General features: G+C 42.9%; 1 protein-coding gene across 3 annotated transcripts in view; it reads left to right on the top strand.

Moving 5' to 3' along the window:
* Positions 1-26,913, top strand: part of WDR7 (WD repeat domain 7) — a 301,241-nt gene that overhangs the window by 67,065 nt on the left and 207,263 nt on the right. For all 3 annotated transcript variants that reach the window (XM_060236131.1, XM_060236133.1, XM_060236130.1), the window contains one exon: positions 19,903-20,016. In XM_060236131.1, coding sequence (XP_060092114.1) covers positions 19,903-20,016 — 114 coding nt within the window. The remainder of the gene's footprint in view (positions 1-19,902; positions 20,017-26,913) is intronic.

Raw genomic sequence — 26,913 nt, 5'->3', positions numbered from 1 at the left:
TAGGGATGCACTCTCTTCCTAAAAGAAATGCCAGTTTGGTGTAGTGGTTAAGTTTGCGGGCTCTTATCTGGGAAAACGGGGTTTGATACTCCACTCCTCCACTTGCACCTGCTGGAATGGCTTTGAGTTAGCCATAGCCATCACATGATTTGTCCTTGAAAGGGCAGCTGCTGTGAGAGCCCTCTCAACTCCACCCACCTCACAGGGTGTCTGTTGTGGGGGAAGAAGACACAGGAGATTGTGAGCCGCTCTGAGTCTCTGATTCAGAGAGAAGGGCGGGGTATAAATTTGCAATCTTCTTCCTCCTCCTCGCTCTGAAATCAGTTGTAAAAATAGTTCACTTGGATTGTAGCTATTGTATGCATCAGGCATTAAAAATTAAAAGAAGTCTTTTAACACTTTAGAGGCAAATAGATTTACTGAAGCATGAGTTTTGCGGTCTGAAGTCCAGGTGTATTGTCATGAGATGCATGAAGCGGGTTCTTGGTTAGCAGATATACAGTGTTCGGAAAACATTTTTAACACCTTGGATTGTCTTAAGTACATGCTAACTGATACCATTCAGGGCACAGTATTAAAATCACACCCTAAAAAAAATCAATGTGTTTGGTCCAAAGAATCGTAAGTAGAAGAAAGACAGCTACCGTGTAAAACTTTTGTGTTGACCAAAGTCAGTTCAATGGCGTTCTATAAAAACTTGTGTAATTTTAAGGTTATACGTATACAGTAGCAGCATCCCTGGGGAAAAAAAATCAATTTCCCCATTATAAACCTATAGAAATCAAATCGTAAGAACATAACACAGAAACCTGAGGTCCACCTAGTCCAGCACCCTGTCTCATCCAGTGGCCAGCTGTGGAGGCCCAACAACAGGGCAGAGAGGGTGAGGCCTTCCCCTTACGTTGCCACTCCATCTGGCACAAAAAACAGCTGAGTGTCTTTGGATTAAGATTTCCTTTTCCCGCACAGCACTTTAGGATGAGGTTTCACGTGGTGTTTTCATGAATAGAAGACTCCTTTGTGTCAGAAGGGACACTTTTAGGTTCCCTCTTTTGCTGAGTGCGGCCTGCTAAAAGGTAAAAGGTAGTCCCCGTGCAAACACCAGTCGTTTTTACTCTGGGGTGACATTGCTTTCGCGACGTTTTCACGGCAGAATCTTTACGGGGTGGTTTGCCATTGCTTTCCTCGGTCATCTACACTTTCCTCCCAGCAAGCTGGGTACCCGTTTCACCAACCTTGGAAGGATGGAAGGCTGAGTCAACCTGGAGCCAGCTACCTGAACCAGCTTCTGCTGGGATCGAACTCAGGTCGTGAGCAGAGGGCTCCGACTGCAGTACTGCAGCTTTTCCACTCTGCGCCACGGGGCTCATTCCTGCTAGCGCTGTACGAAAGCCTTAGGTTGGGCAGACTGCCCATAATTGTTACAAAAAGAATATAAAATGCAGCAGTATTCTTCATATGTGTGCCTTCCTCTGCCGTTTTTCATCTGCCAAATACCTTAAGTCATTTTACATTTGTTTTAGTGATTCTGTGGTCTGGTAGTAACCTCTTACTCGTATTTCCCCACACTTTATGTATACAAGCTAATTCTCTAAAAGCCCTGGCTATAGGCACTGATTGCTTCCTAAATTAGTTCAACACTTGCAGCTTTGAACAGCTTTGAAAATCATTTGTTGAGTGTGAATATATAGAACGAGCTGTGAGGTTTAATCAGTGTAATGCACTGATGTAGCTACATGCTGCTTTAGAAGCATTACACTTTCATATAGTGTAATCACTGTTTCCTCCACAGTTTAATAACAGTTTGTCATTTTTAGTCTGTCTACAAATCCATATGCACAAAGCCTCTAGAAGAACATGCAGCGGCTTATGAGTCCTCTTCCACCAAGTCAACAATTAGCTTAGATGTATAAATGCTCCCCCCCCCCCATGACACAGCTGTGAAACTAGTTCGATATAGGTCTGTGTGACTATTTAGAAATACGATTTGCTGAGGTCATGACTGAAAGTGCGAAATAATGTAAGTTCTAATATTAACTCTCATCGTTCACTGTTTACAAGTGATACCTAATTTATTTTAAATTAGATCCAAGTAGGCAGCCGTGTTGGCCTGAAGTAGTAGAATTAAATAGGAGTCAACAGCACCTTTAAGACCCAACTTAGTTTTATTCAGAACATCAGCTTTCATGTACTCTAAGCACACTTCATCAGACGAGAATCCGGTGCTGGATTCCTTGTCTGATGAAGTGTGCTTAGAGCACACGGAAGCTTACGTTCTGAATAAAACTAAGTTGGTCTTAAAGGTGCAACTTGACTCCTATTTTGTTAATTTAAATTAATTTAATTTTCGATTTATACCCCGCCCTATCCCGCAAGCAGGCTCTGGGCGACTTAGAACATTAAAAAACTTTACAGAAACGTTAAAGTAACCACATCCAGACGAGATAATATCATAATTACAGAATTGACAGAAACCATGATCCACATCATTGGCAACAAGTCATAAACCACATATAGGCTGGTAGTATTCAGCATAACATAAGCACCTAGATGGTAAGGTGCTAATAAGGTGCTAGGGGGAGCGATGACTTCAGAGGACACCCACTGATCAATTAAAAGCCTGGTGGAAGAGCTCTGTCTTACAGGCCATGCGAAACTTAGATAAGTCCTGCGAAATGTAATAAGTCCCTAATGTTTAAGCCAAATGTTTCCTTTTCTGGGCACTGAAAACAAGTCCCTTAAGGGATTGGGGGTGGTGGAGGACAAAGTGAACTTCCCTTTGGATTCTGCTGGAAAAAATAGGTCAGATTCTTCACTTTGTCAGACCTGATTCCAGTAACACCTTCGATTTCCAGAATATAAGTTTTCAAGAGTAAAAACTCATTTTATTAGATCTTAGGAATGGCACATTGAATCTTGAAAGCTTATGCCCAGCCCTCAAATCTTGCTGTCTCTACTGATCGTGGATGTACCTCTTTGACTGTGCACCAACACAGTTACCCTCTGAAATTTCACTGGTTGTTCTGTGAGAAACCCTAGATTTTTCAGCCTTCATAGAACCCCCTTTTTTTTTTTTACTCTTCTGCCAATGAGCCCCTGTCTATCTTCCAGAGACCACTGACATGTTGATGTTGCAGAAGACTGGCATGTTTTTATTAGGGTACACATTTAAATAGTGCAATACACTGGTCACGTATTGGTTTCTGTCACTCTGTGGCATGAATTCATGACCTAGGTCCTAGAGCATGCCTAGTCTTCTCCTGTGGTCATGAACTCCAAAGGAAGATTGGTAGTGGTGCTGGGGAAGCTGTCCATCAAGGAATGGTTAGCAGTTGTTACAACTGTGACATTCCTGGGACAGTAGGTTTTAGGACTGGACATGTGGACAGCTTATTCAGTTACACATTTGAGAAAGGGTTATTCAGTTACATATTTGTAATAAAGCCAAGTGAGAAGAAACTGTAGGCTAATACACCTGTTTGTATTGGAGAAGAGGACTGCATAAGCAGACAAGATCTCTTCGAAGTCCTAACTGCATCTGATCATATTTCTGAACAGGCAAGTCTAAATTTTTAAGCAGAAAAACAGCTTGCCTCTTTTGCTATGAGCAGTTACTGTGTAAATCTGAAAGAAATCTCCACTATTGCACATGGCTCTCTGGCATGTGATATGCATGCGTATAGATTTACAAGGTTATGCATGGGATAGAGAAGGTAGAGAAAGAAGTACTTTTCTCCCTTTCTCACAATACGAAAACTCATGGGCACTCAATGAAATTGCTGAACAATCGAGTTAGAACTTCTTCATCCAAAGGGTGATTAACACATAGAATTCACTGCCACAGGAGGTGGCGGCGGCTACAAGCATAGGCAGCTTCAAGAGGAGATTGGATAAGCATATGGAGCAGAGGTCCATCAGTGGCTATTAGCCACAGCTTATCATTGGGACTCTCTGTCTGGGGCAGTGATGCTCTGTATTCTGGGTGCTTGGGTGGGGGGCACAGTGGGAGGGCTTCTAGTGTCCTGGCACCACTGGTGGACCTCCTGATGGCACTTGGATTTTTTTGGCCACTGAGCGACACAGAGTGTTGGACTGGATGGGCCATTGGCCTCATCCAACATGGCTTCTCTTATGTTCTTAGAGATATATATATATATATATATATATATATATATATATATATATATATATATATATATATATATATATATATATATATATATATATATATATATATATATAGCTTGCTTCTCTTGAAAACTGGCAATTTTGGTATATTGTCATACGTTAGGTTAGCCATAGTATTCATAACTTTTGGGGAGTGACTGGTTTCTTCTCTGATGCACATAAAATTGTGAATGCATGAATAAAGCAAAATTTTACTCATTCTCATTCACTGCAAGTGCAACAAGTACAAAGTGATCATCCAGAGTGGGTTTGATTTTTGCCAGGTCTTAATAAAGCTCATAAAGCATGATATGAAGCACAGCTACTGGTGGCTGGTACATGATAAGGTTAACAGCATACTGTTACCACTTATATTTATGCCGTATCCATTTTCAGGCTCCCTCCTTGACCTTCCTTTTTATATTCACTTTTATAATCTTTTTGGTTAATACCAAGGGGGATTTTTTGAGCTGGAGGTCATTGCACAATAAAACTTACTAATAAAGCCTATTATCGTTTTGTACATGGTATTATTAGCATAGCTGGAAAGTAATGAATGATTTTATCTCTCTCTTTAGTGAAGTAATAAATTATAATTAGCCTGTTTGGGCCGTGAAGTCATTGTAACAGGGAACTGTAATACGGGCATTTAAAGTTGGTTATTTTTTTTATTTTTACAAAACTACTGTTGATTTGCAGAAATGTATATATATATATATATATATAATTGGATTGATGGGGGGGGGGGGAGAGAAGTCTTATTCTATTCTTAAGAGAGTAGGAAGATCCAGTAGTGAGAACCAGAGGACTGTACAGCAGAACTATAATAGGCAATAGGTGATATGAAAGACCTTTGTTTTCTTGAGTCCTTGGGAGAGGCACTGCCAGCCTGAGTACACGGTACTGACCTTGATGGACGAACTGTCTGATTCAGTATTGTTCTGATTCAGTGTGTTCATGTGTGTTCAACCAGTCTGTCCCCCAGGGGAGCTGTCCAAGTACTCAGTGCTGCAGAGCACATAAAAGATTGAACTGATGTTCAGAATTGCCTCCCTTCTATTTCTGCTGGCCAGAATTGGCACCAGACTGCTGGATTCTGAGATGCAGCTCATGGGGCACTCTTACCTCTACCATGCCTGACTTGGTCTTGCTTTTGCCACCCTCTGTTCTTCAGCCTCCAGTCTAGCCAGCAACCTAGTCCTGTTGCTACAATCAGCATCAGGGCCGGCTGTTCCACTAGGCAACCTAGGCGGTTGCCTAGGGTGCCAGGAGGTTGGGCGTGGAAAATTGGGCTCCCCACCTCCTCCCGATGCCCCAGGCAAGCACTTAGTTTGCCTGCCTCCTTTCCTGCCACCGCCCCTCCCTTCTCTTCGCCTCCCCCCCCGCCACGCCTCCTCCTCCCTCCCTTCCCCACGTATCAATTGCAATGCCGGAACCGGCTCTAATGCTGCATTCTGGCAATCTAAAGCCCCCCTCCCCGGCTGGCGATAACTCGCTCGGCAGGTAGAACCACACCGTGGGGTCTCGCTTGCACTCTGTCTGGACCAGCGTCCTGAAAGGGCGGCCTCGCTGTCTCCTCCACTCTCCGCTTCCTGGATGGGAGGAGTCAGCGACAGCAAGGCCGCCCTTTCAGGATGCCGTCTGGACAGAGTGCAAGCGAGACCCCACGGTGTGGTTTTACCCACAGAGCAAGTCATTGCTGGCGGGTGGGTGGACTTTAGATTGCTGGAACACGGCGTTAGACCCGGTTCCGGCATTGCAATTGACATGTGGGGAAGGGAGGGAGGAGGAGGAGGCACAGCGGGGATGGGGGAGGAGCGGAGCTGCAGGGGGGGAATCCGCGGGGGGCGCTTTTGGGGGACACCAGGCAGCAAGTCTGCCTAGGGTGCCCCAGGATGTTGGGCCGGCCCTGATCAGCATGTACATGTGCAGACAGGGCTTTTTTTTTTGTAGCAGGAACTCCTTTGCATATTAGGCCACACACTCCTGATGTAGCCAATTTTTCTGGAACTTATAGTAGGCCCTGTACTAAAAGCCCTGTAAGCTCTTGGAGGATTGGATACATCAGGGGTGTGTGGCCTAATATGCAAAGGAGTTCCCGCTACAAAAAACCCCACCCGTGTGCAGACACAGAGGAATGGGTACCTGAGTTCCATAACCCTAAGGCACAGCTTGGTCTGCTGCTGGTGATATAAATAAAGGTGGCAGGTTAAAATTATTAATAGGAACTTGCCAGTTCTTCATGGCTCTCATTGAGTTATATGTGGCAAAGTAAATAAACTGTACCTTTGTGTGCAGGATTTTTTTTTTTTGGCGTGGGGGGAGCGTTGCCCTAAATTGTCATTACCATGGTTAGAGAGGTTAAGTTTCTCTCCTTCTCCTGAAAGGTCTTTGGGTTTACCCTCTTATTTTTCCCCATATGCATGAAACTGCCCATTATTCCTGTGTGAGGTGGGAAAGAAGCAATGGGCAAAACTTGGGAGGCCCCGACAACACCAACAGAGGAAGGGGTTCAATCTCTGCCACTCCCAGAAGTCCTTGTGAAGTTCAAAGCCTCTTTCAGCATGCACTGCCCATCATTTTGCTGTTAAATCATTGTATAATGCTTCTCTTAAGCACTTGAGATACTATAATAATCCTAAAAGAAGCCTTGATGGTGGCTCAGTGGTGGAGCTGTGGTCCCTCCCTTAGGGGAGGGACTGTGGCTCAGTGCTAGAGTATCTGCTTGGTAAGCAGACGGTCCCAGGTTCAATCCTTGACATCTCCAACTAAAAAGGTCCAGGTAAATAGGTGTAAAAAACCTCAGCTTGAAACCCTGGAGAACTGCTGCCAGTCTGAGTAGACAAGACTGACTTGATGGACCAAGGGTCTGATTCAGCATAAGACAGCTTCATATGTTCATATGAACCATAATGTCTGTTTTTGGGGAGGGACGGTGGCTCAGTGGTAGAGTATCTGCTTGGTAAGCAGAAGGTCCCAGGTTCAATCCGCGGCATCTCCAACTAAAAAGGGTCCAGGCAAGTAGGCATGAAAAACCTCAGCTTGAGACCCTGGAGAGCAGCTGCCAGTCTGAGTAGACAGTACTGACTTTGATGGACCGAGGGTCTGATTCAGTATAAGGCAGCTTCATGTGTTCTTGCTCACTGAGTCAGTATTGCAATTCTAGTATTGAAGATGGTGGTCAAGGCTGAGAGATCCCTGGGGATACGGAATGATTTTGTATCTCCCATGAGAGTTGAACCAGAGACTTTGCAATTCACAGCCATTTAAGAACATAAGAGAAGCCATGTTGGATCAGGCCAATGGCCCATCCAGTCCAACACTCTGTGTCACATAAGAACATAAGAGAAGCCATGTTGGATCAGGCCAATGGCCCATCCAGTCCAACACTCTGTGTCACACAGTGGCAAAAAAAAAATGTATGTATACACACACACACACACATATATACACACTGTGGCTAATAGCCACTGATGGACCTCTACTCCATATTTTTATCTAACCCCCTCTTGAAGCTGTCAATGCTTGTAGCCGCCGCCACCTCCTGTGGCAGTGAATTCCACATGTTAATCACCCTTTGGGTGAAGAAGTACTTCCTTTTATCCATTTTAACCTGACTGCTTTTAAACGCTATGTTATTGTAGATCTTCATTGTGATAAAAGCTACTAGTATAGCTGGTACTTCCATTACGTTGCAACACCTTACTCTGGGAAGGAGAGAGGAGCAGAACGGGCTTAAGCCTCATGGTTTGATCCCATCAATCACTTTCCTGACACTTTGTGACAAAGGTGGGGCGCATCATCTGGGAGTTAGAGGAAGGCAGGTCATGTCCAAGATGGCTCCTGGTGAATGAAATCCCAGGAAATTACAGAAATTAACCAAAAAAGAGATCAGTGCTGGAAGTCAGTAGAAATGCTTGGGATTTCTTTGGTATGGCAATTCTTAAAACATGCCACATGGAGTCATAATCAGAGCTTTTTTTTTTGAGCAGTAACACAGTTCTGACTGGCTTGGCATCAGGGGGTGTGGCCTAATATGCAAATGAGTTCTTGCCGGACTTTTTCTACAAAAAAAGACAGTGTTCCCTCTAAGCTGAGTTAGCATGAGCCAGCTCAGAGTTTTAGCTCAGGAAAAATGGCCCCAGAGCACACTAATTTATGCAGGAGTTCACAACTTTCATGTCAGTAGCTCGCAAAGTAGAATTTCTGCTCACAAGACTCTGCAGCTTAGAGGGAACATTGGTCATAACTCTGTTCAGTCCCCAAGTCTGTTGTATGAGAGGAGGAAATGTAAAATGTTTGTTATTAGAGCCAGTGTTTCAGTGCGGTCAAGGAAGTCAACTCTGAGCTCTGTCCTGTCTTTGCTCCTCCTTTAACTCCTTTTCCTTTCGGTCTTATTTTTAAGTGTGGTTTGTGTAGTACTGACGTGTGTTTCTCTATGGCACCAGCTTCCTCCTAACCTATTTCCTCCCTGGTTTGGTTGGCTTTTCCCATCTAGTTGCAAAAGAAAGGAAATGCTCTGACCACACAAATAGTTGAATAATGTTGCTATTCAGGCTAGTAAACTATTTGTAATCAAATGAGGAATTGCTGGATTCCCCCCCCCCCCCCTTTCCCATGGATGCTTTTAAAATACATTGAGAAGTTTTGGTTATTCCCTTTGGAAGAAAATCCTGATTGTCTGTGATTTTATACTTTCCTCTTAACTTCTCGAATAGCCTGCTGTGATGTCATAGTGAGAGGATTATGACTTCAGGGGAAAGACGAACAGCAGGACCAGATGAGCACGCTTAGAAATGCACACTCCGTCTCTCTGCCAGCATCCTTTGTAATAAGCAGAATATATAAGGAACCCAAATAGGGAAGTTTGGGGATGTATCTTCTATTTTTTTTCCCCTTTCCATTTTTTATTGAGCTTTTAAGAAAGGGGAGAGGGGAGTGAAAGTTGCTTTAATTCGTAATTCAGAATCATGTTATTTCAGAGGGTAGCCGCATTGACCTGCAGTTGAGCAGCTAGATTTGAGTCCAGGATCACCTTACTGACCAAACAAGAGTTTCTGGGCAGAAGCTGCTGGACAGAGAGCCAGTTTGGTGTATTGGTTAAGTGCGCAGATTCTTATCTGAAAGAACCGGGTTTGATTCCCCACTCCTCCACTTGCAGCTGCTGGAATGGCCTTGGGTCAGCCATAGCTCTGGCAGAGGTTGTCCTTGAAAGTCCTCTCAGCCTCACCCACTAACAGGGTGTTTGTTGTGGGGAAGAAAGATAAAGGAGATTGTGAGCCGCTCTGAGACTCTGAGTGGAGGGTAGAATATAAATCCAATGTCGTCATTGTCTTCTCTTGTTCTGAAGTCTTCTGGGATTGATGGAACTCTCTGGGGCAAGTGATGCTCTGTATTCTTGGTGTTTGGGGGGGCAACAGTGGGAGGGCTTCTAGTGTCCTGGCCCCACTGATGGCACCATCATTTCTTTTGTCCACTGTGTGACACAGAGTGTTGGACTGGATGGGCCATTGGCCTGATCCGACATGGCTTCTCTTAGGTTCTCTTATGTTCTTGTGGGATGAGACCCACTTTGGTATAGTGGTTAAGCATGTGGATTTGAATATGGGAGAACCAAGTTTGATTCCCTACTCCTCCACATGCAGCAAGCTGGGTGACCTTGAAAGCAGCTCTCTCAGCCCCACCCATCTCACGGAGTGTCTGTTGTGGGGAAAGAAGATTGTAAGCCGCTCCAAGACCCTGAGTGAAGGGTGGGCTATAAATCCAGTCTCTTCTTCTAAACTGGTTAGATGTCTTGTGTGTGGAGTTTAGGTATATTCATTCTTAGATTCTTGCGCCTGAGAGCCTCTGCTTCAGGCCTTTTTCCTAATCCTGTATGCCATTGTCTTGAACCTTACCCCAGCCTCCCTTTAGATGAATGCCCTCAAACACTGCACGTTTTTCTTCCAAGAAAGTTCACTTTTGTTGCATATTCTATCGGAGCGAATGCACTGAGCATACATATATCCTCTTGCCTTCACATTAGTGTCTGACGTGAACTGTGTTATGTTGGATTTCGCATATCCGCCAAGGGGGAACACATTAGCAGGATGGATCTATGTTGATCCAACCTTTTTGTTCATTTATTGTTTCATCTTGTGCTGCTGTTTGAAATTATACTTGTTCATGGAAGCTGGCATAGCAATGCGTTCCTAAACTGAAGCAGTTTACCACAGCTGGAAGGTTTTGTTACCTGGTTTTCAGGATGTACGTGGAGTATTCTGAATCCCCAGTTAAGTCAGTTGTTTTTTTTTAGTGTGCAAAATAAGTGTTTCATTGATTTCACACACACAGACACTCGTGTTTGAGTATTTGAATGCTGCTGCTTTCATTGCCACTGTTGGGTTTTTGATACATTTATTCTAAAGCTACCCACAAGAATTTTATCCCAGTGATACTGCTTAATCTGCTGTTTTTTTATGGTAGTTTAATGACTCTGCTCTTATTGATGACCCATTTAAGCATTGTTAATGGTTTTGTTAGTATTTTAGTATTTAATGGCTTTATTCCGTTATTCTTAACTTACCAAAGTAGTTCACAACAGTGTTAAGAGTTCAGGGTTTAAATACTTAATTCCTCCCTTCTTTCAGTTCTCATACCTGGAATCTTTTAACTCCCCGTGCGATCAGTTCTTGCACCTTGCCTGTCACGGGGGTAGATTGTATAGTCACCTTCTGTTCGGCACAGTTCCTAACTCTTCACATTATTGAATAACTCCACATTTATTTATTTATTGCACCTCTATCTTGCCCTGTCCTACAGTGGGCTCAGGACAGCTGACCGTGAATAAAATACAATTAATATACAATTAAAAGCCAGTTAAATAAAACAGGACGGCAGTAAAGAAATATGCATTGCTCAGATCAGTCCAATACACCTCCTGTTCGATGTTTGCTGGATAGGAGGCACCTGAAGACTTACGGTGGGCAGGGAAGGCCGAGAGGTTTACAAGATAATGCATGGGATTGAGAAAGTAGAGAAAGAGGTACTTTTCTCCCTTTCTCACAATACAAGAACTCGTGGGCATTCGATGAAACTGATGAGTAGACAGGTTAAAATGGATAAAAGGAAGTACTTCTTCACCCAAAGGGTGATTAACGTGGAATTCACTGCCACAGGAGGTGGTGGCGGCCACAAGCATGGCCACCTTCAAGAGGGGTTTAGATAAAAATATGGAGCACAGGTCCATCAGTGGCTATTAGCCACTGTGTGTGTGTGTGTGTGTATATATATATAAATTTTTGGCCACTGTGTGACACAGAGTGTTGGACTGGATGGGCCATTGGCCTGATCCAACATGGCTTCTCTTATGTTCTTATGTTCATCTGCCCCCTCAACCAGAGGCCTGACAAAACAGCTCAATTTTGCAGGCCCTGTGGAACTGTAGCAAGTCCCACAGGGCCCTGATCTCAGTTGGGAGCTTGTTCCACCAGTCTGGGGCCAGGGTAGAAAAGGCCCTGGCCCTGTTTGAGGCCAACTGGACATCTTTCAGGCCAGGGACTACCAATAGAAGTTGGTCTGCAGAGCGCAACATATGTTTTTTTTAAAATATATAAAAAAACCTCACCTGATATTTTTGAACTGCAAAAAATAAGAAAGGCATAAGGGACATGCTGCAAGCCAGTACTGTTAAATAAAAAAGAAAGAAAAGTGGTAAAATGAACTTCAGGATGACGAACACATTTTAAAAATGGATCCTTAATGGTTCTTATAGTTTTTTGTGCTTAACAAAGATACAGATCTTTTGCTGCTTGTGTGATTTAATAGCCTCTTCATAAAAGTATTCAGTTCTCACAAGCAAGTCATGCAAAGAATCCTTCAACCTAGCCAATTCAAATGCCTGACAAATTTAGGAATTTCATCTGAACATTCAGGCTGCAATTTACTTGGATTTTCTGTTCTTTTTTTGTTTCTGCTTTGGATTTCTACCATCTGCATAGCATAGAACATCTCTTTGTTTGAGAGACAAAAGATCTCTTTTGTATGTCTTAGTTGCTTTTCTTTGTCCACAAAGAGAGGTTGTTAAAGAAAGCTTTTTGACTTGTTGGCAATATAGATTTCTGGTCGGGCTGCGCATAGTGGAGCAAGCTAAGATCCAGGTTGTAAGCTGCCTTTCGGTTGCCCTTTGTGTAGCTCCACTCTCCTTCCTCCATCGCGCTAACACTTAAGGTGCCACTGTCATTTGTGAATATCATTTGTGGCCTTTACTACTGCCACCATATTCTGCTTTCTGTAAATAGGCCGCTTCATCTACTCCATGCACAGTGTTTCTTTTCGTGCCGGTTCTTTAGGAAAGGCAAGGGTGGTTACTGGCAGCCCAGGGAGAAGGGATCCTTGTTTAGAAGCTTTTGAGGATTTGCATCTCACACCCCCTCAACGGTCCAGATTTGGGGCTTATCCAAAGTAGGGTACTTTGCATTATTTTCTGAATCAGTGATTATAATCTGTAAACAATCGCTGAGGACTGTGGTAAGGAATTTGGAGCCTCAGTGCCAAGATGGATTTCTCTCCATGTTGCAACACAGATGCATTGTTCCGCTTTTGTTTGGGTCTTTGGAAACTCAAACGAGCATTCCTAGCTTGTTGCCTGTATTTTTGTGTGTTTTTTTTTAAGAAGTCTGTGCAGAAGTGTCCTGTTAACCATATTGTCAGTTGATAAGTATTTTGTCTCTGCTCTCTCTAAAGCGTTAGCATCACGATTGGAAATTTAATACATGCTCACTGCCTATATTTTTATCTTTTGTATGGGCTGTTCTTAGAGGTACTGTAAAAAAAAATGTATTCAGTGTCATCAGTTATGGTTTTGCGATTTGGTGAAGTTTTAGGTCACATCTAAACCTGAAAGCAGCTCCCTTGGTTTGTAGCAATACAGGGATAATAAATTGGAACCACATAACGTTGCTTCGTTGAACCAAAATACCACTTTGAAAGGATTTCTTGGCTATATGTATCTCTTCTCCCAGGTTCCTCTCTCTCCTCCCCCTTCCTAGCTCCCCCCCTCCCTAAACCCATCACCACTACACGTATCGTCTTTGGCCAAATGAACATCTTTTTCTTTTCTTTTTTTTTTAAAGTGAAAATGATTGTTTTCTAGACTATAGCTGTGGATGTTCTTGAAATCTTCGTGAGCCACTTGATTTTTGTCCTGCAGGCAATAGAAATCCTAGTATATTTTTTATATGTTCTGATGCTTTCTGCAGATAGAAAAAAAAAATGGCCACTGTGTCTTTAATGGAAAGCAAAAGGTTATCTTTCTGTGGCCTTTGTGTATATGTGCTGATGTGGATGTAGGCAGCCAGACAGGCAATGTGTGCAAAGAGACTAGGGAACCGACTGTGGATCGATAGAAATAGTGTGAAGTGAATTAATGTGAGGCAGGCAGTCTGTCTGTCATAAGGATTGCAGGGAATGTGGGGCAGGGCTGGTCACTCACTGCAGAAATCTGTTTCCAATAAATTCAAGTCTTCTGTCTGGAAATAAACCATAGACAAAAGTCGTACACCCTCCCATATTGTTAAATTCTTTTCTATGTAAATAGCATTTGCGCAAAACCGTTTCTGCCGTTGCAATGCATTTTAAAAAAAAGAAAAGCAAAGCAAACAAACATCCCCTTTTTCAGGATGCGTTGGGATGAGATCCAAATGAGCCGTCTTAATCGTCTGAACCTTTCAAATGATCCTGTAAATCCACATTAGCCCTCTGAAAGAAAAATACAATAAATTCTTTATAACGAGTATCAGTCTGTCCTTGCGTATCAATATCTGTTTTCTTTCAAATTATAAGGCTGCAATCTCATGCGCAGTGACCACGCACGCAAGTGTTATTGACTTTAAGGATGCGTAATGGTTTTCGGGATTTCAGCCTATGATTGTGCATCGTTATGAAGCTCTCTGTCAAATCGGGAGCGTTCATTTGCCCTGTCTTGGGAGGGGGAAAAAAAATCTCTGAATGTTTTCAGTTGACTGTTTGGCTGTCAGTCCAGGCACCTCTAAGATATTTACTTTCGGATGAATGCTCAGAATGGAGACGAGCGCACAAAATATGTAACTCTAAGAAGACCCGTGCATTCGAAGGATTAAGTTCAACTCATGTATGTAAGCCCTGAAAATGAGTTGAGGAAAAATTAAGCCCTGTGGCTTAAAGAGATTCGTACAAAGAAGATTGTAAGAAAAAAAAAAAAAGGAAGATTTCCTGCTTGGCTCCATATGTGCAGTGATCAGCCTACAATCTTAAGAGATCTACTGGCAGTTCTTTCCCATACAAAACAGCTCAGAGTTGCACGTTGATGGCTGCAGAGTTGTTGTTGGGTTTTTTTTTTTTTTTTAATCTCCTGCTGAGACTCATGATAGCCTCATCACAGACGGGAATCTTGATTGGCTTCTCTAAATCACTTTTTGGGGTTCGTCTCAGACCTTGTCTGATCAACAGGGTTATTTTCTCCAGCCCATCTTTCCCCTGCTTGCTGGCTGCATCGATCCTGCCTTTGAGTACCACTTTCGCTGTTCCACAGCATACCTAATCACGGCTGCTCTTGCCCAGTGTTGCTCCTTGCCTCCAGATTCCACTTCCTTGCTCCCCGACCTCATGAACAAAACCCTTTGCTATTGATTTTAGCTTGACGTTTGACTTCTCTGACACCAAACTTTGACTAGACGTGCAGTTTGAATTGCTGACGTGGCCGCAACCTTCCTTCTGCGTGACCACGCTGGGGGTTATCTTGGTTATTTTGATCCCTGATTTTAGTCTAGATTCCCCACCTCCACCCTTTTGTTTTAAACTCTAACCCAGACAAGAGGGCTTGAACTGGTCATTACTATCAACCCGAACAGCCTACTTTCCTTTTAGCGAACAGCTTCTAGGAATGGGTCGGGGCAGACATGCCCCAGTCTTTCCCACACTTTTAAAAGTGGTTTGCCATCCCAACAGGCTTTTACCATAAATGCTGCTTGTCTCAACCCTAGATAGGAAACAGAGAGCCAGCTGGTGTCATTCACTGAGCCAGATTAAGCCCAGGAGATCCATAGCTGTTGAATATTAACTTGCGTTATTAGTGTCATTGAGAAAGTATCCATCTAAGGCCACACTAAGCACTCAGCTTTTGTTAAAATTTTTAGAAGCCGCTGTCATTGGTAAGAATGTTTGCCAAATAATGTTGCTGAAACATTCCCTCCCCCCCCCCATAGCCCCCGTCCACCCAGGTCAGATATGAGGAAACCAGAAGTGTTTCTTGGTCAACTGACACATGGAATCATCAGTAGAGAGAGTTGTGTGAAACAGCTTTCAAGGACCACACCAGTGACAGAAAGCCACATTGCCTCATAACCCTTCGAGCTCAAGGGATCTCAGTCGCGCATGGCTAGTGGGAATAATTGAATGATAAGCACGTGTGTGTTTGAATTGAGTGTTACTACCCTGAGCTCTTGATTGGACATTTCTACCAGCAGCTCACCTGCCCATAGCTCTCATTGGACTTGACTGCCAGATCTGGGAATGTGTTGCTTAAAGATGCACTGGAAATATGTCGCAGGATCTTCCTGAGCAAGATTTGGGTCCTGCAGCACCTTAAGGACCAGATTTCCAGTGTGTAAGATTCCGAGAGTCAAAGCATCCTTTGTCATCTGTTCCTGTAGTAGTGCAGCTCTCCTGACAACTAGATATAAGAAGAGTTGGGTTTGATATCCCCTTTTCTCTACCTTAAGGAGTCTCAAAGCGACTTACAATCAATCCTGACCTGGATAGTCCAGGCAAGCCTGACCTCGGAAGCCAGGCAGGGTTAACTCTGGCAAATACTTGGATGGTTGACCTCCTTGGAGTGCCAGAAGTTGGGAGGGCAGAGGCAGGCTTAATTCAGCCACTTCCCTGAATATCCTCCAGGCCCCCAGTTGAAAGTCAGTCATTAGAGGTTGCCATGACTTCCAGGTGCATGCACACATACACTCACATAAAAATACCTCCCAAAAAGTGACTTACAAACACATTTCCTTCCTCTACCCCTCAACAGGCACCTGGTGAGATAGGCGAGGCTGAGAGAGTCCTGAGTGAACTGTGACTGACTCAAGGTCACACAGCAAGCTTCATGTGGAGAAGGACTATGGAATCAGTCCCAGTTCTCCAGATTAGAGGCTGCCGGTCTTAACAACTACACCATGCTGGCTCTGATGCAGCCCCCCCCCCCCACACCATTAATTTATTTTATAACTTCTCATTCCATGGATCCTTAAGGCTCTCAGAGAGGCCTACATCATAGCTGATGTGGAAGAAAAAGATAATACTCATTATAAAATTGCTTTGATGCATTATAAAATGGCTTGGGATGGGCTGCTTTGTAAAAGCAGCCTAAAAATATTAGTCAGCTGCATTTAACAGCTGTCTTCAGTTCACAAGTGTCTTGCCGTGTTCCCCAACATCTGCAAAATGAAATGTTTTTGTACTGTTCACTTTTAAAGAAAAGAACTGAGGCAGTCTGAGTCACTTCTATGAGAAAAATGAGATTTGAGTCCTGTAGCACATTACTGGTTAAGGAGGGTTTGTGGGAGGCACTTGCTCGTGAACCGGCCTGATTCATGCATGAATAGTTCATTTCATGTCATAGTAGTCAGTGAATATCAGAAATAAAAGTTAACCACCCCTCCAAATAGGCACGGACTATAAACTATGGATAGGAAGACCAGGTGGTGTTATAGCTGAAGATCTGTATGCAAGCAAGTAAGCAACTGAGCTCTTGATAATTAACTAATTCCAAATTTTCATGCTGCAAACATTCTTTAAATTCTTGTGTTCTACCTTCTTTATGTGATATCACTCTAGAAACGAAAATAGATTACATAAAAGGAATTCCTTGCGCTCTTTACACACCTAGCCAGTGATGGATCTTCATAATTCTCTGTGTGCCCCAACAAGTAAGATTGGATAAAGGCTAATAGGTGTTATCAGAATTGGGGGTCTCCTAATATTTTGGGAGAATGTTAGCTCTTAAGGAGACTTACAAGGAAGATTTCCAGGGTATAAGCTTTTGAAAGCCAAAGTTCCTGTCATCAGATACAAGGAATCTTTGACTCTTATGTACAGGATAAAACAAGCCGAAAAATGCAGAGCCAAAAGTCAGAGCACAGGGGATTAAGATGCCTCCCACATGGTTCCTCAGCAACTATATTGCATTTGCTACATTTGGGATGTACTATTTTTATTCCATAACTAGGGATAAGGCCCATTGTGAAGAAAAATACAACGGGCTCTAGAAAGAGGCTGTGGGTGAGTAGCCCCCACTCTTGCTGTCTTTCCACCCACCCAAATGAAGGCATTCACTCCCCCCCCCCCCCCGCCACCTCAAGGGGAGCTGATCTCTGCCAACTGGAGAGCAGCTGTAATTCTAAGCGATCTCCAGCCCTCACCTGGAGATTGGCAGCAGTAACTCTCCAGGAGGAAATGGCAGGTTTGGAGGGTGGTATATATGGCATTGTACCTGTCTGAGGTCCTACTCCTCCTCAAACCCCACCCTCTCCAGACTGCAACTCTTAAATCTCTTGGAATTTCCTAACCTGGAGTTGGCAATCCTGTCGCCTTCCCTTTATCTGTCCCTCTGATTTCAGCTTTCCATCACCTCTCCCCTCCCTGAACCCTCTATGTAGGAAAAGGACAGTATTTCTCCACGGGGGAGGGGGGAAGAAGCTTAGATCAATCTCCTCTTCCTGTGAGGTAGATGAGACTGGAAGTGTGTGACTGGTCTGAAATCACCCAGTCAACTTTCACAGCAAGAACCTGGGTCTAGCAGACCTGCTCTGAAGCCCAAACTCATATGTCCTTCTCAGAGTTCACCACAGAATCTCCAGGAATTTCCCACCAACCTGGAACTGGCAGCCATAGTCAGGACTGGCCCCAGTGAGTTCTCTCTTAGAGGCCTTTAGTGATACCTTTCAGAACAACATTCTCTCTCTGATAGTATTGACTTCAATCTCTCTCTGTTTCTCACTTTCTCTTCCTATTTGTGTCTCTGTATCTGACCTACTACAACAGAACACCCATTTCCCCCCTGTCACTGGGTGTTTCTTTCTAGAGGAGGATAGGGAATTGAGGGAGTCCTCAGCCAATTGAGAGAAAACCTTCTTTCCTCCTCTCTCGCTCCCTTCCTCAGCCAGTCATGGGAATGCTTTCTCTACAGCTCTTTCCCTCCTCCTCCATCCCTCAGCCTCTCAAGAGAAAGCTTTCTTCCTCTCCTCTGCAAAGCAGCTTAGGCAATGGAAGAGTAGGGAGAGGCAGCAACTGCCAGAGCCAAGTTTGGTTGCCTTTTACTGACAGAATCAGCTTGGCTGACAGGCAACAGCCACTTGAGTGGGAAAGAGGAGTGGAGTCAACCAATGAGTTCTCCCTCAAAGGCCAAAATAGGACTTGAAAAGCCTCCCCCATTGGCTTCTATTGAAAGAACAAAGCTTGGTTGCTTTTTACTGAGAGAAGCAAGATTACTTGCCTAGCAGCAGCCGCTCACTGCCTAACAGTTTCCACAGAGGGCCAGTCTTCATCTGTCCTGGGACCAGAAGTGAGTGGGGGCCAGCAAAGTCAGCCAATGAACTGCAAGATTGATGGTTTGACAGGCCAAAGGTTGATGCACCACAGTCCCTCACAGTCCCAACCAATCAGGTTGCTCAGTTTTGCCAAGAGGAAAGGGGAATTATATATAAAATATTTGGATATACAGGACTAAAAATTGTTGATAAAATAAACTTGTGAGTTGGTCTGACTCTTACCCGGTTATCGAGATAGTACTAGAGAACAAGGGAGGTCAGGCCTTGTAATGCATGCTCTGTTCATTGACTTTATTTCAAAAAAGGAGCCATATTTCACAGTCTGTCTCCATCTGATTTATTTCTGTTTTTCACATTCTCTCTCCTTTTTGTCTTTTGGGTTGCTGCTGCTGTTCTTTTTTTACTGTTATTATTTACGATCTCCCCCCCCTCCCCCCCGTGGAAATACAGGTTGAAGTCTCTCAGATTATTTGCTTTTAAAATAATATGCTCCAATTTTAGCACGTTGAATAAAAGCTAGTATAAACTCTGCCTTCTATGTAGGCTGCCAGTGCTTTTGAAATGGCACTTGTGCTGTTTTACCAGCATGGCTGCTAAATCAGGCAATCCGGTGTTCTAATGACTTTATCTCATCCATGCAAAACTGAACTATTCAAGAGGGCTTTTCTGTGCCAGTGAGAGGGTTACACCACACAAAACGGTTTTACAAACTTGCTTCCATAAATGCTTAAGAACAGCAGCCTATACTGTTTTGTTTAGCTTATTGCAAGTAGAATCCTATTTATATAATTTCTGTACTGCTTAATGTGCCGTGTGAATACTTACACTCACGTTTTAATAATCTGTTTGTGGTTTAGAAGAGAGACCACTGTTGTGTGCTGCACACTTCAGAGGGACATGTCATTTGGTTTGCCGTCGTTTGAGTAGCATGACCGGATCTCGATAAAATAAAACTTCTTGACTAAAACAGTCACAAAGGTGGGACTTGAAGAACCCAACCTCTGTCCTGTTATGATCTTCAGAGAATCTGGTATAATTAGATTAGTAGGTCTTCTGAAGGGGAGAAATAAAGCATGAAATTCAGTTTCTGTAAGATCTCTTCGATGCAATTTGTATGTTCTGTAACTCTTGGAATGCTACAACAGACTGACGTTTTCTGTGGATTGACTTGTTTCAGCTGGAGTGACCACAGAAGCCATTCAGACTGCCACTGCTAGTCCAGAGCCATCAGGGACAGAAACCAAAATTCAAGAAGAAGAGCACGATCTGGTAGATGATGACATCTCTGCGGGTAAGCATGTGTATATTTAATTGCTCTACACCAGGGCTCTCAGGTGTATTCCTGTGGTGGTGGAAAGTGCTTTTGATTTGCAACTGACTTATGGAGATCCTGTAGGTTTTTCAAGGCAAGAGACTATGGTTTGCCATTGCCTGTCTCTGAACTTCCTTGGTGGTCTCCCATCCATGGACTTACCATGCTTAGTTTCCAAGATAAGAGATGGGCAGAAACCTAAAAAAATCTGGTTAGGTTTGGAGTTTGGGGCAGCCCCTGAACTGACTCAAAAGGTCCCTGGGCCGGTCCATAGAGAAAGGGGGGATTGCTTGGAAAGGGTTAAATACCTGGCAGCCATTTGGCAGCCATTTAACCTGCTCAGTTTTCTTCCCCCCTTAAAGTGGGGAAGGGAAGCAAAACTGACAGGTTCAATGGTTTGCAGTCATTTAAACAGTTGATGGGCAGACCTGCCCCACTGTTAGGTTGACAGCCATCAACCTAACAACTCAGCTACAGGTCCTGCACTACTCAGCTGTTAAGTTTAAGTGTCCCCAAGCAGCCAAACCAGACAAAAATCTGGTAAATTTATGAGAGAGGCACCTTCCCAGAGCATCAGTTCAGGGGCTCTGAACCAGCCAAAGTTTGTGCTGAATTTTGACTTGTGAGCCAGTTCATGTCCATCCCTATGCAAGATTTGAGAAGATTAAACTAGGCTGCAGTGGAATTATTGCCCAATTCCATATTGTAGAAGTCTCAGGTATAAATATTTTCTGCATTTGACGTAGGTAGCTAGCATGCTACTGCAGCAGTTCTGTTCTCTTTGTTTTATTGCGTGACTAATCTCTACCAAACATCTCCGTAATGATAAGTGGCATGTTTGTACAGAAAAAGATTCTCAGCTAATGGTAATTGCACTGTTGGTCTAATATAGGAAGTTGGATATTTGTGTATTCTTTGTTTATATTATGTTGGGAGTTGAATGGAATTCCTAGAGAGGCCAGGTCAAATCACTTTGCTGCCACTTCAAGACTTGATGTTGGATGTCAAAAAAGCTCTTTTGTGAAGACCTGCATTATGCAGGATTAATTAATGTACTGTCTTCACTTTGCATGGTGTTTTGCAGTGTAAGCAAAAGCAAGAAATCCTTGCCCCAAAGAGCTAACAATCTCATTGTCAGCAGGAAAGGCCAAAGTTACGAGGGTTGAATGCATTTAAATGCGGTTCCCAGACCTTGGTCTCCATCTCATTTGGAGTTGAGGACCCAGAATTTATAGTCCATTTTAGACACAGGCACACTTTTGAAATAGTGGGGTAGATCCTGAAAATTTCTACCCTTCCTTGCCCACCCCGTCTTGTGCAGCCTATTGGCCTTCTCAACATGCTGCCACTGGGGATGTGGGTCCCCAATGAACAGCAAGAAAGGAGAATCAGAGATCTGTTGTGGGGCAGGGAACAATTGGTACAAATAACCTCCTTCTTACACTGATGGAGATTATTGTTGGGATACAACTCATGGTATATTTTTCCTTGCAACCTCTCATATGGCTTCCACTTAAGTCAGTATCTTCACAATCTAAATAACGAAAGGCCTTCCTTAACATTCTGTCAATACAGCTAGCAAGCCACAGTTTATAGACCGAGTGAGTTTCTTTTTGGATTCTGTGACTTGATTGAGCTCCGTATAGATTTCTGTGCAGGTTTAAAAGAGAACTATATTTATTTCTATTGACTGGAAGCCTGCATAAATTACAATATGAAAAAAATCCAGTAGATCTATAAGGAGTGAACTAGTATAAAGGGCAGTAACTTTTTTCTTTGTGTCAGTGACTGAAAGAAGGTGGAGTTCAGCGGGTAGCTAGAGCACTCATGCTATGGAACAGTGAATCCATTTGGGCTTTTGATGATCGTTCACATATGGTGAACTCTTAGTAATGTCTTCCTTCCGATTCACAATTTGCTGTAGTTGTATTTTTCGGAGAGCCAGTTTGGTGTTGTGGTTAAGTGTGCGGACTCTTATGTGGGAGAACCGAATTTGATTCCCCACTCCTCCACTTGCACCTGCTGGCATGGCCTTGGGTCAGCCATAGCTCTGGCAAAGGTTGTCCTTGAAAGGGCAGCTGCTGTGAGAGCCCTCTCCAGCCCCACCCACCTCACAGGGTGTCTGTTGTGGGGGAGGAAGGTAAAGGAGATTGTGAGCCGCTCTGAGACTCTTCGGAGTGGAGGGCAGGATATAAATCCAATATCTTCTTCTTCTATTTTTTGAGGGTCTTGATAGCTTTTTAATGTTTATACTTTTGTTCTGAGTCATACTGAAGTCAGTGGTGTAGGGCCTGACTGTGTAAAACAAGACATCTGCAGCATTTTCTGATCCATATAAAGCACGCATCATAGGTTTGCTTTAAATTGTTGACAGCTGTTTATTTCTGCTGATGTTTGATATTGTTGCTGGCTGATCCTAAGCGATGAAAGTAGCCCAGACTCTGTCTCAGGCTGGTAGTCAGATTGCTGTTGATGCTCCCAGGACAGGTTTGCTGACTCCAGATTTGGAAATATCTGGAGATTTGAGAGTGGAGCCTGGGAGAGTGGGGTCTAGGGGGAGGAGGGACCCCAGTAGGTTATAATGCCATGCAAGTCACCTTATAAAGCAGCTATTTTTCTCCAGGAAAAGTGAATAACTATTTCAAATCAGTAAGAAGTAACTGGTTTATGTAGTCTGAAGATCAGTTGTGATTTGAGAGATCTCCAGCTCCCATCTGGAGGTTGGCAGCCCTATCAGGATCAAGATTTTCCCCCAAAGAGGGTGTCTTTTGTGGAGAGATGAAGGAAAAGAAGACTGTAAGGTACTCTGAGTGAATGGCAGGGTATAAATTTCTTTTTCTTACTAAGGCTAGCCTCATATGTGTTTGAGGTATCAGTTCAGTTCTTGTAGAAATTGGTATATGAAGCACCACTGAGGCACAAAATACTTTAAATTACATATTAAATATTAAAATTTTACATATTTTAATTCTGTGTTATATACATATAATGAAAACCAAAACTGCTATAATCAAAAGTAGTATGTAAAAGTGGAAGTAGTTAAAAAACATCTTAACGCCTTTAAACACTATCAGAACTTTTACAATACTACATAAAAGACAGTAAAATCTTTTTTTTAATTATTTATAGGAGACAAAGTTGGCAATTTTTAGCTATAAAATGTTTATGACAGACTGTACAGCTTATTCAAAGTTTGTCAATTTATTCCACTTCTCTTGTGTTTACATCAAAAAACATCTTAATGCCTACCTCTCATCATTGTTGTTGTACCCATTTTATTATCACATTTTAAGTGCATACATATATTTTGGCCTATTATTGCAGAAGGAAACAAGACACTGAGGGAGACTATTAAAGGTAGTGCCTTCCTAACTAGGATAAGTAACATTGCTGATTATCAGTTGAAACTCACCCTTTGAGTATCTCTGAAGGTTTTGGTAATGGGCAGAACTTACATTTAACTCAGTTAAAAGCAGGGCTGTTTTTGTAGAAGAAGCCCAGCACGAACTCATTTGCATATTAGGCCACACCCCCTGACACCACCATTGTCTGGCACAGGACTATTTTTTGTAGAAAAAGCCCAGCATGAACTCATTTGCATATTAGGCCACTCTTCCTGACCCCAAGCCAGCCGGAACTGCGTTCCTGCTCAAATAAAGCCCAGGTTAAAAGGCAAGTGATTAACCAGCCCACATCATTTAGCTGGTCAAGAGCTTTAATCTTGCTAGCATTTAGTTTTCCTTTAAAAGCGAAAGGTTGCCATCTGTAGAGATGGCCATCCAGAATGGAAATGGAAGGACACAGATGAAACAATATATAGTCAAATGACAGTCAGTTGACTGTAATAAAAATAATGCTTTGTTGTAGGATGACAACTGGGGAAGTTCAAACAAGGAAATATTAAGTTGTGATGAAGACAACGTAAATCTCAACTTGTCATCTTGGAAATATGATGCAGCTTCTTTCTGTATCTGTATTTTAATGCTAATATGTATTGATTGGTTTCATAATGCAAGACAGTGTGAGATAGTTCCCAGGAATTGCTTTCAGCTGAAATTGTGAATCACCAAAAAAGAAAGAAAAATAAATTTAAAAAATCATTTTATTGTAAATAAAATTTTCAGGTCTGCACCATTTATTTTTAAAGGTAAAACTGCTTTTGAGACATTTAAAAATGCAAAAATCCGTTTCAAGTGCAGGGTTTTATGCTGCTCTCCCTCCATGTTAACAGTATTAAAACATTTTATTTATTTATAGCAAAAAGCAGAACATGTTAAATTATGTCAGGTGGGCTGAAACAATTAGCAAATCGCTTTTGACTTCCGTTAGTAGCTTTGTTGCAGATTCAAGTGAATTTCTTCTAGCTACGATATATGTAAGTCACCTATGATACTAAGACATTTAGGGAGAAATACTCCATCCACCCAGTGATGTTAATTAGATTAATGAAATCTGTTGAGTTTCTGAATGAGACCCTTGAAAGGAAAACCGTCAGATAAAGATAGTGTCACCACTATTGTTTTGTTTAAAGGGGGAAATGTCTTCTCCTACCGCAGTTAAGTCAATTCTCTCAGCTCTTTTAATAAATATATGTAGCTATTTTTATTCCTTGAACGTTAAGGCTAGAAAAATTTGGTATGCTCTTTCTGTATTTTTTAAATGTAAGGCTTTCTGCATGGATTCTCTGTTTTCTGCACTACTGCAGCCAGGGTCTGTAAGAATAGTTTCAGCTGCCTCCTTGGTCAGCTCAGCTGACCACATAATGGGAGCAAAGGTCAGATGTCACCAGCATTGTCAAAACCAGACAATACGATACTATATCACTGCATCTTGTTGACAGATTTAACTATGTACAGCTAAAAGCAATACGGTCACAGCTGCAGCCTTTCCTGGACGGAGAAGATCTAACCCCCGTGGCGCATGGCCTGGTTACATCTAGATTAGATTACTGCCGTGTGCTGTATGGGGGCTGCCCTTGAGAGTTGGTGCAGGATGCTGCAGCCCCAGAAATATTGACTGGAGTAGGTCAAAGGGACCATATCGCTCCAGTCTTGATCCATCAACACTGGCTCCCAATTAGGGTTGCCAGGTCCAATTCAAGAAATATCTAGGGACCTTGGGGGGTGGAGCCAGGAGACATTAGGGGTGGAGCCAGGAGCAAAGTTCTGGCCATTGCATTTAAAGGGACCGCACACCTTTTAGATGCCTTCCCTTCTTTTGGGGCTTATAGAATTGGACCCCCTGATTCAGTTTTTTTGGAACTTGGAGAGTGTTTTGAGGAGAGGCAACAGATGCTATACTGCAGATTTGGTGCCTGTACCTCAAAAAAACAGCCCCCCCCCAGTCCCAGATACTCATGGATCAATTCTCCATTATACCCTATGGGAATCGGCCTCCATAGGGAATAATGGAATGCCCAGCAAACATTTCCCTCTCCCCCCACTTTCTGATGATCCTGAAGTGGGGGGAGGGCTTCAAAACGAGGGAATCCCCTGCTCCCACCTGGGAATTGGTAACCCAATTTGTTAGTTTGCACATTTCAAGGTTCTGGTCTTGACCTTTTAAAAGCCCTGATGGTTTGGGACCAAAACACTTGAAGAACTGCCTACTGCCTTATGAACCTTCCAGACCACCATGGTCATCTTCTGAGGCCCTGATTCATGTGTCCCCAGCTTCTGAGATTAGGCAGGTAGCAACTTGGGGGGACAGCCTTTTTGGTTGTGGCACCAAATCTCTGGAACTCTCTCCCCTAGGGAGACTTCTCTGTCCTCTTCTGTTGCCATCTTCAGCTAGCGGGTGAAGAGGGTTTTTTTTTGTTATTTTTCTAAATGATCTCTCCTTCCTATCCAATGAATTTTTAAAAAACGTTTTTGTATGATTTTAATGATTTTGTCAGTTTTTATGGTTTTTAAGACGTGGGCTTATTAGATGTGTTTTAATTGGTTAGCTACCTTTGCAAAATAAATAAACATTTAAGTGTATTTGAATATGAAAAATCATGAATAAATGTTTTAATAGATTTTTTTTAAGTATTGATTTAGTTTTGTACTGTTGTAGAGTATATCTTCTTTTTTTCTGAGGCCAGTATACAACTGAGGATAAGAATACATATTTGTTGGCTAGACTTTCAAAATATTCTAGAGGTTTTTCTCTCTCCTTGGCCAATAGGTTTGGTCTCTGAACTCATGCCAAAAGGGTGCAATGAGAAATTATAACAGAGTATGTGCATCTGTGCCGCCTTAATAATTTCCTGAGAGACATCCTTGTGTCTGTCATTGTCAAGCTGCCCTATTTTTTTATAAATCTTTGTATACAATTTTTATAAACTTTTAAATATGATTTGTATAAATCTTTTATTATATTTTTTTATAAATGAACTCTATGACAAAATGTCTGGCACAGAGGCAGGGTCAGTTGCAAAGAGGCTATCGTGGGGATGGGACCAATCACAGCACTGGGAATTCATAGCCAAGCACCTTCCTACAGTCGGACTGGATAAACATATGGATAAACATATGGAGCAGAGGTCCATCAGTGGCTATTAGCCACAGCATATTGTTGGAACTCTCTGCCTGGGGCAAGTGATGCTCTGTATTCCTGGTGCTTGGGGGAGGCACAAAGGGACGGCTTCTAGTGTCCTGGTCCCACTGATGGACCTCCTGATGGCGCCTGGGTTTTTTGGCCACTGTGTGACACAGAGTGTTGGACTGGATGGGCCATTGGCCTGATCCAACATGGCTTCTATTATGTTCTTATGAGGTGGCTGCTTATGAACGGGTGCTCCCTGCGGGTCAATCTCAATGATGCCTCCCTGCATTCTGCTAAAGCACTTTCAGCACTGAGTAAATAGAGGAAATCTGAAAATCAGTTCTTTGC

Source organism: Heteronotia binoei, chromosome 4 (assembly GCF_032191835.1).
Source record: "Heteronotia binoei isolate CCM8104 ecotype False Entrance Well chromosome 4, APGP_CSIRO_Hbin_v1, whole genome shotgun sequence".
NCBI classification, from domain to species: Eukaryota; Metazoa; Chordata; class Lepidosauria; order Squamata; family Gekkonidae; genus Heteronotia; species Heteronotia binoei.
This window is presented reverse-complemented; position numbering and strand designations above follow the sequence as displayed.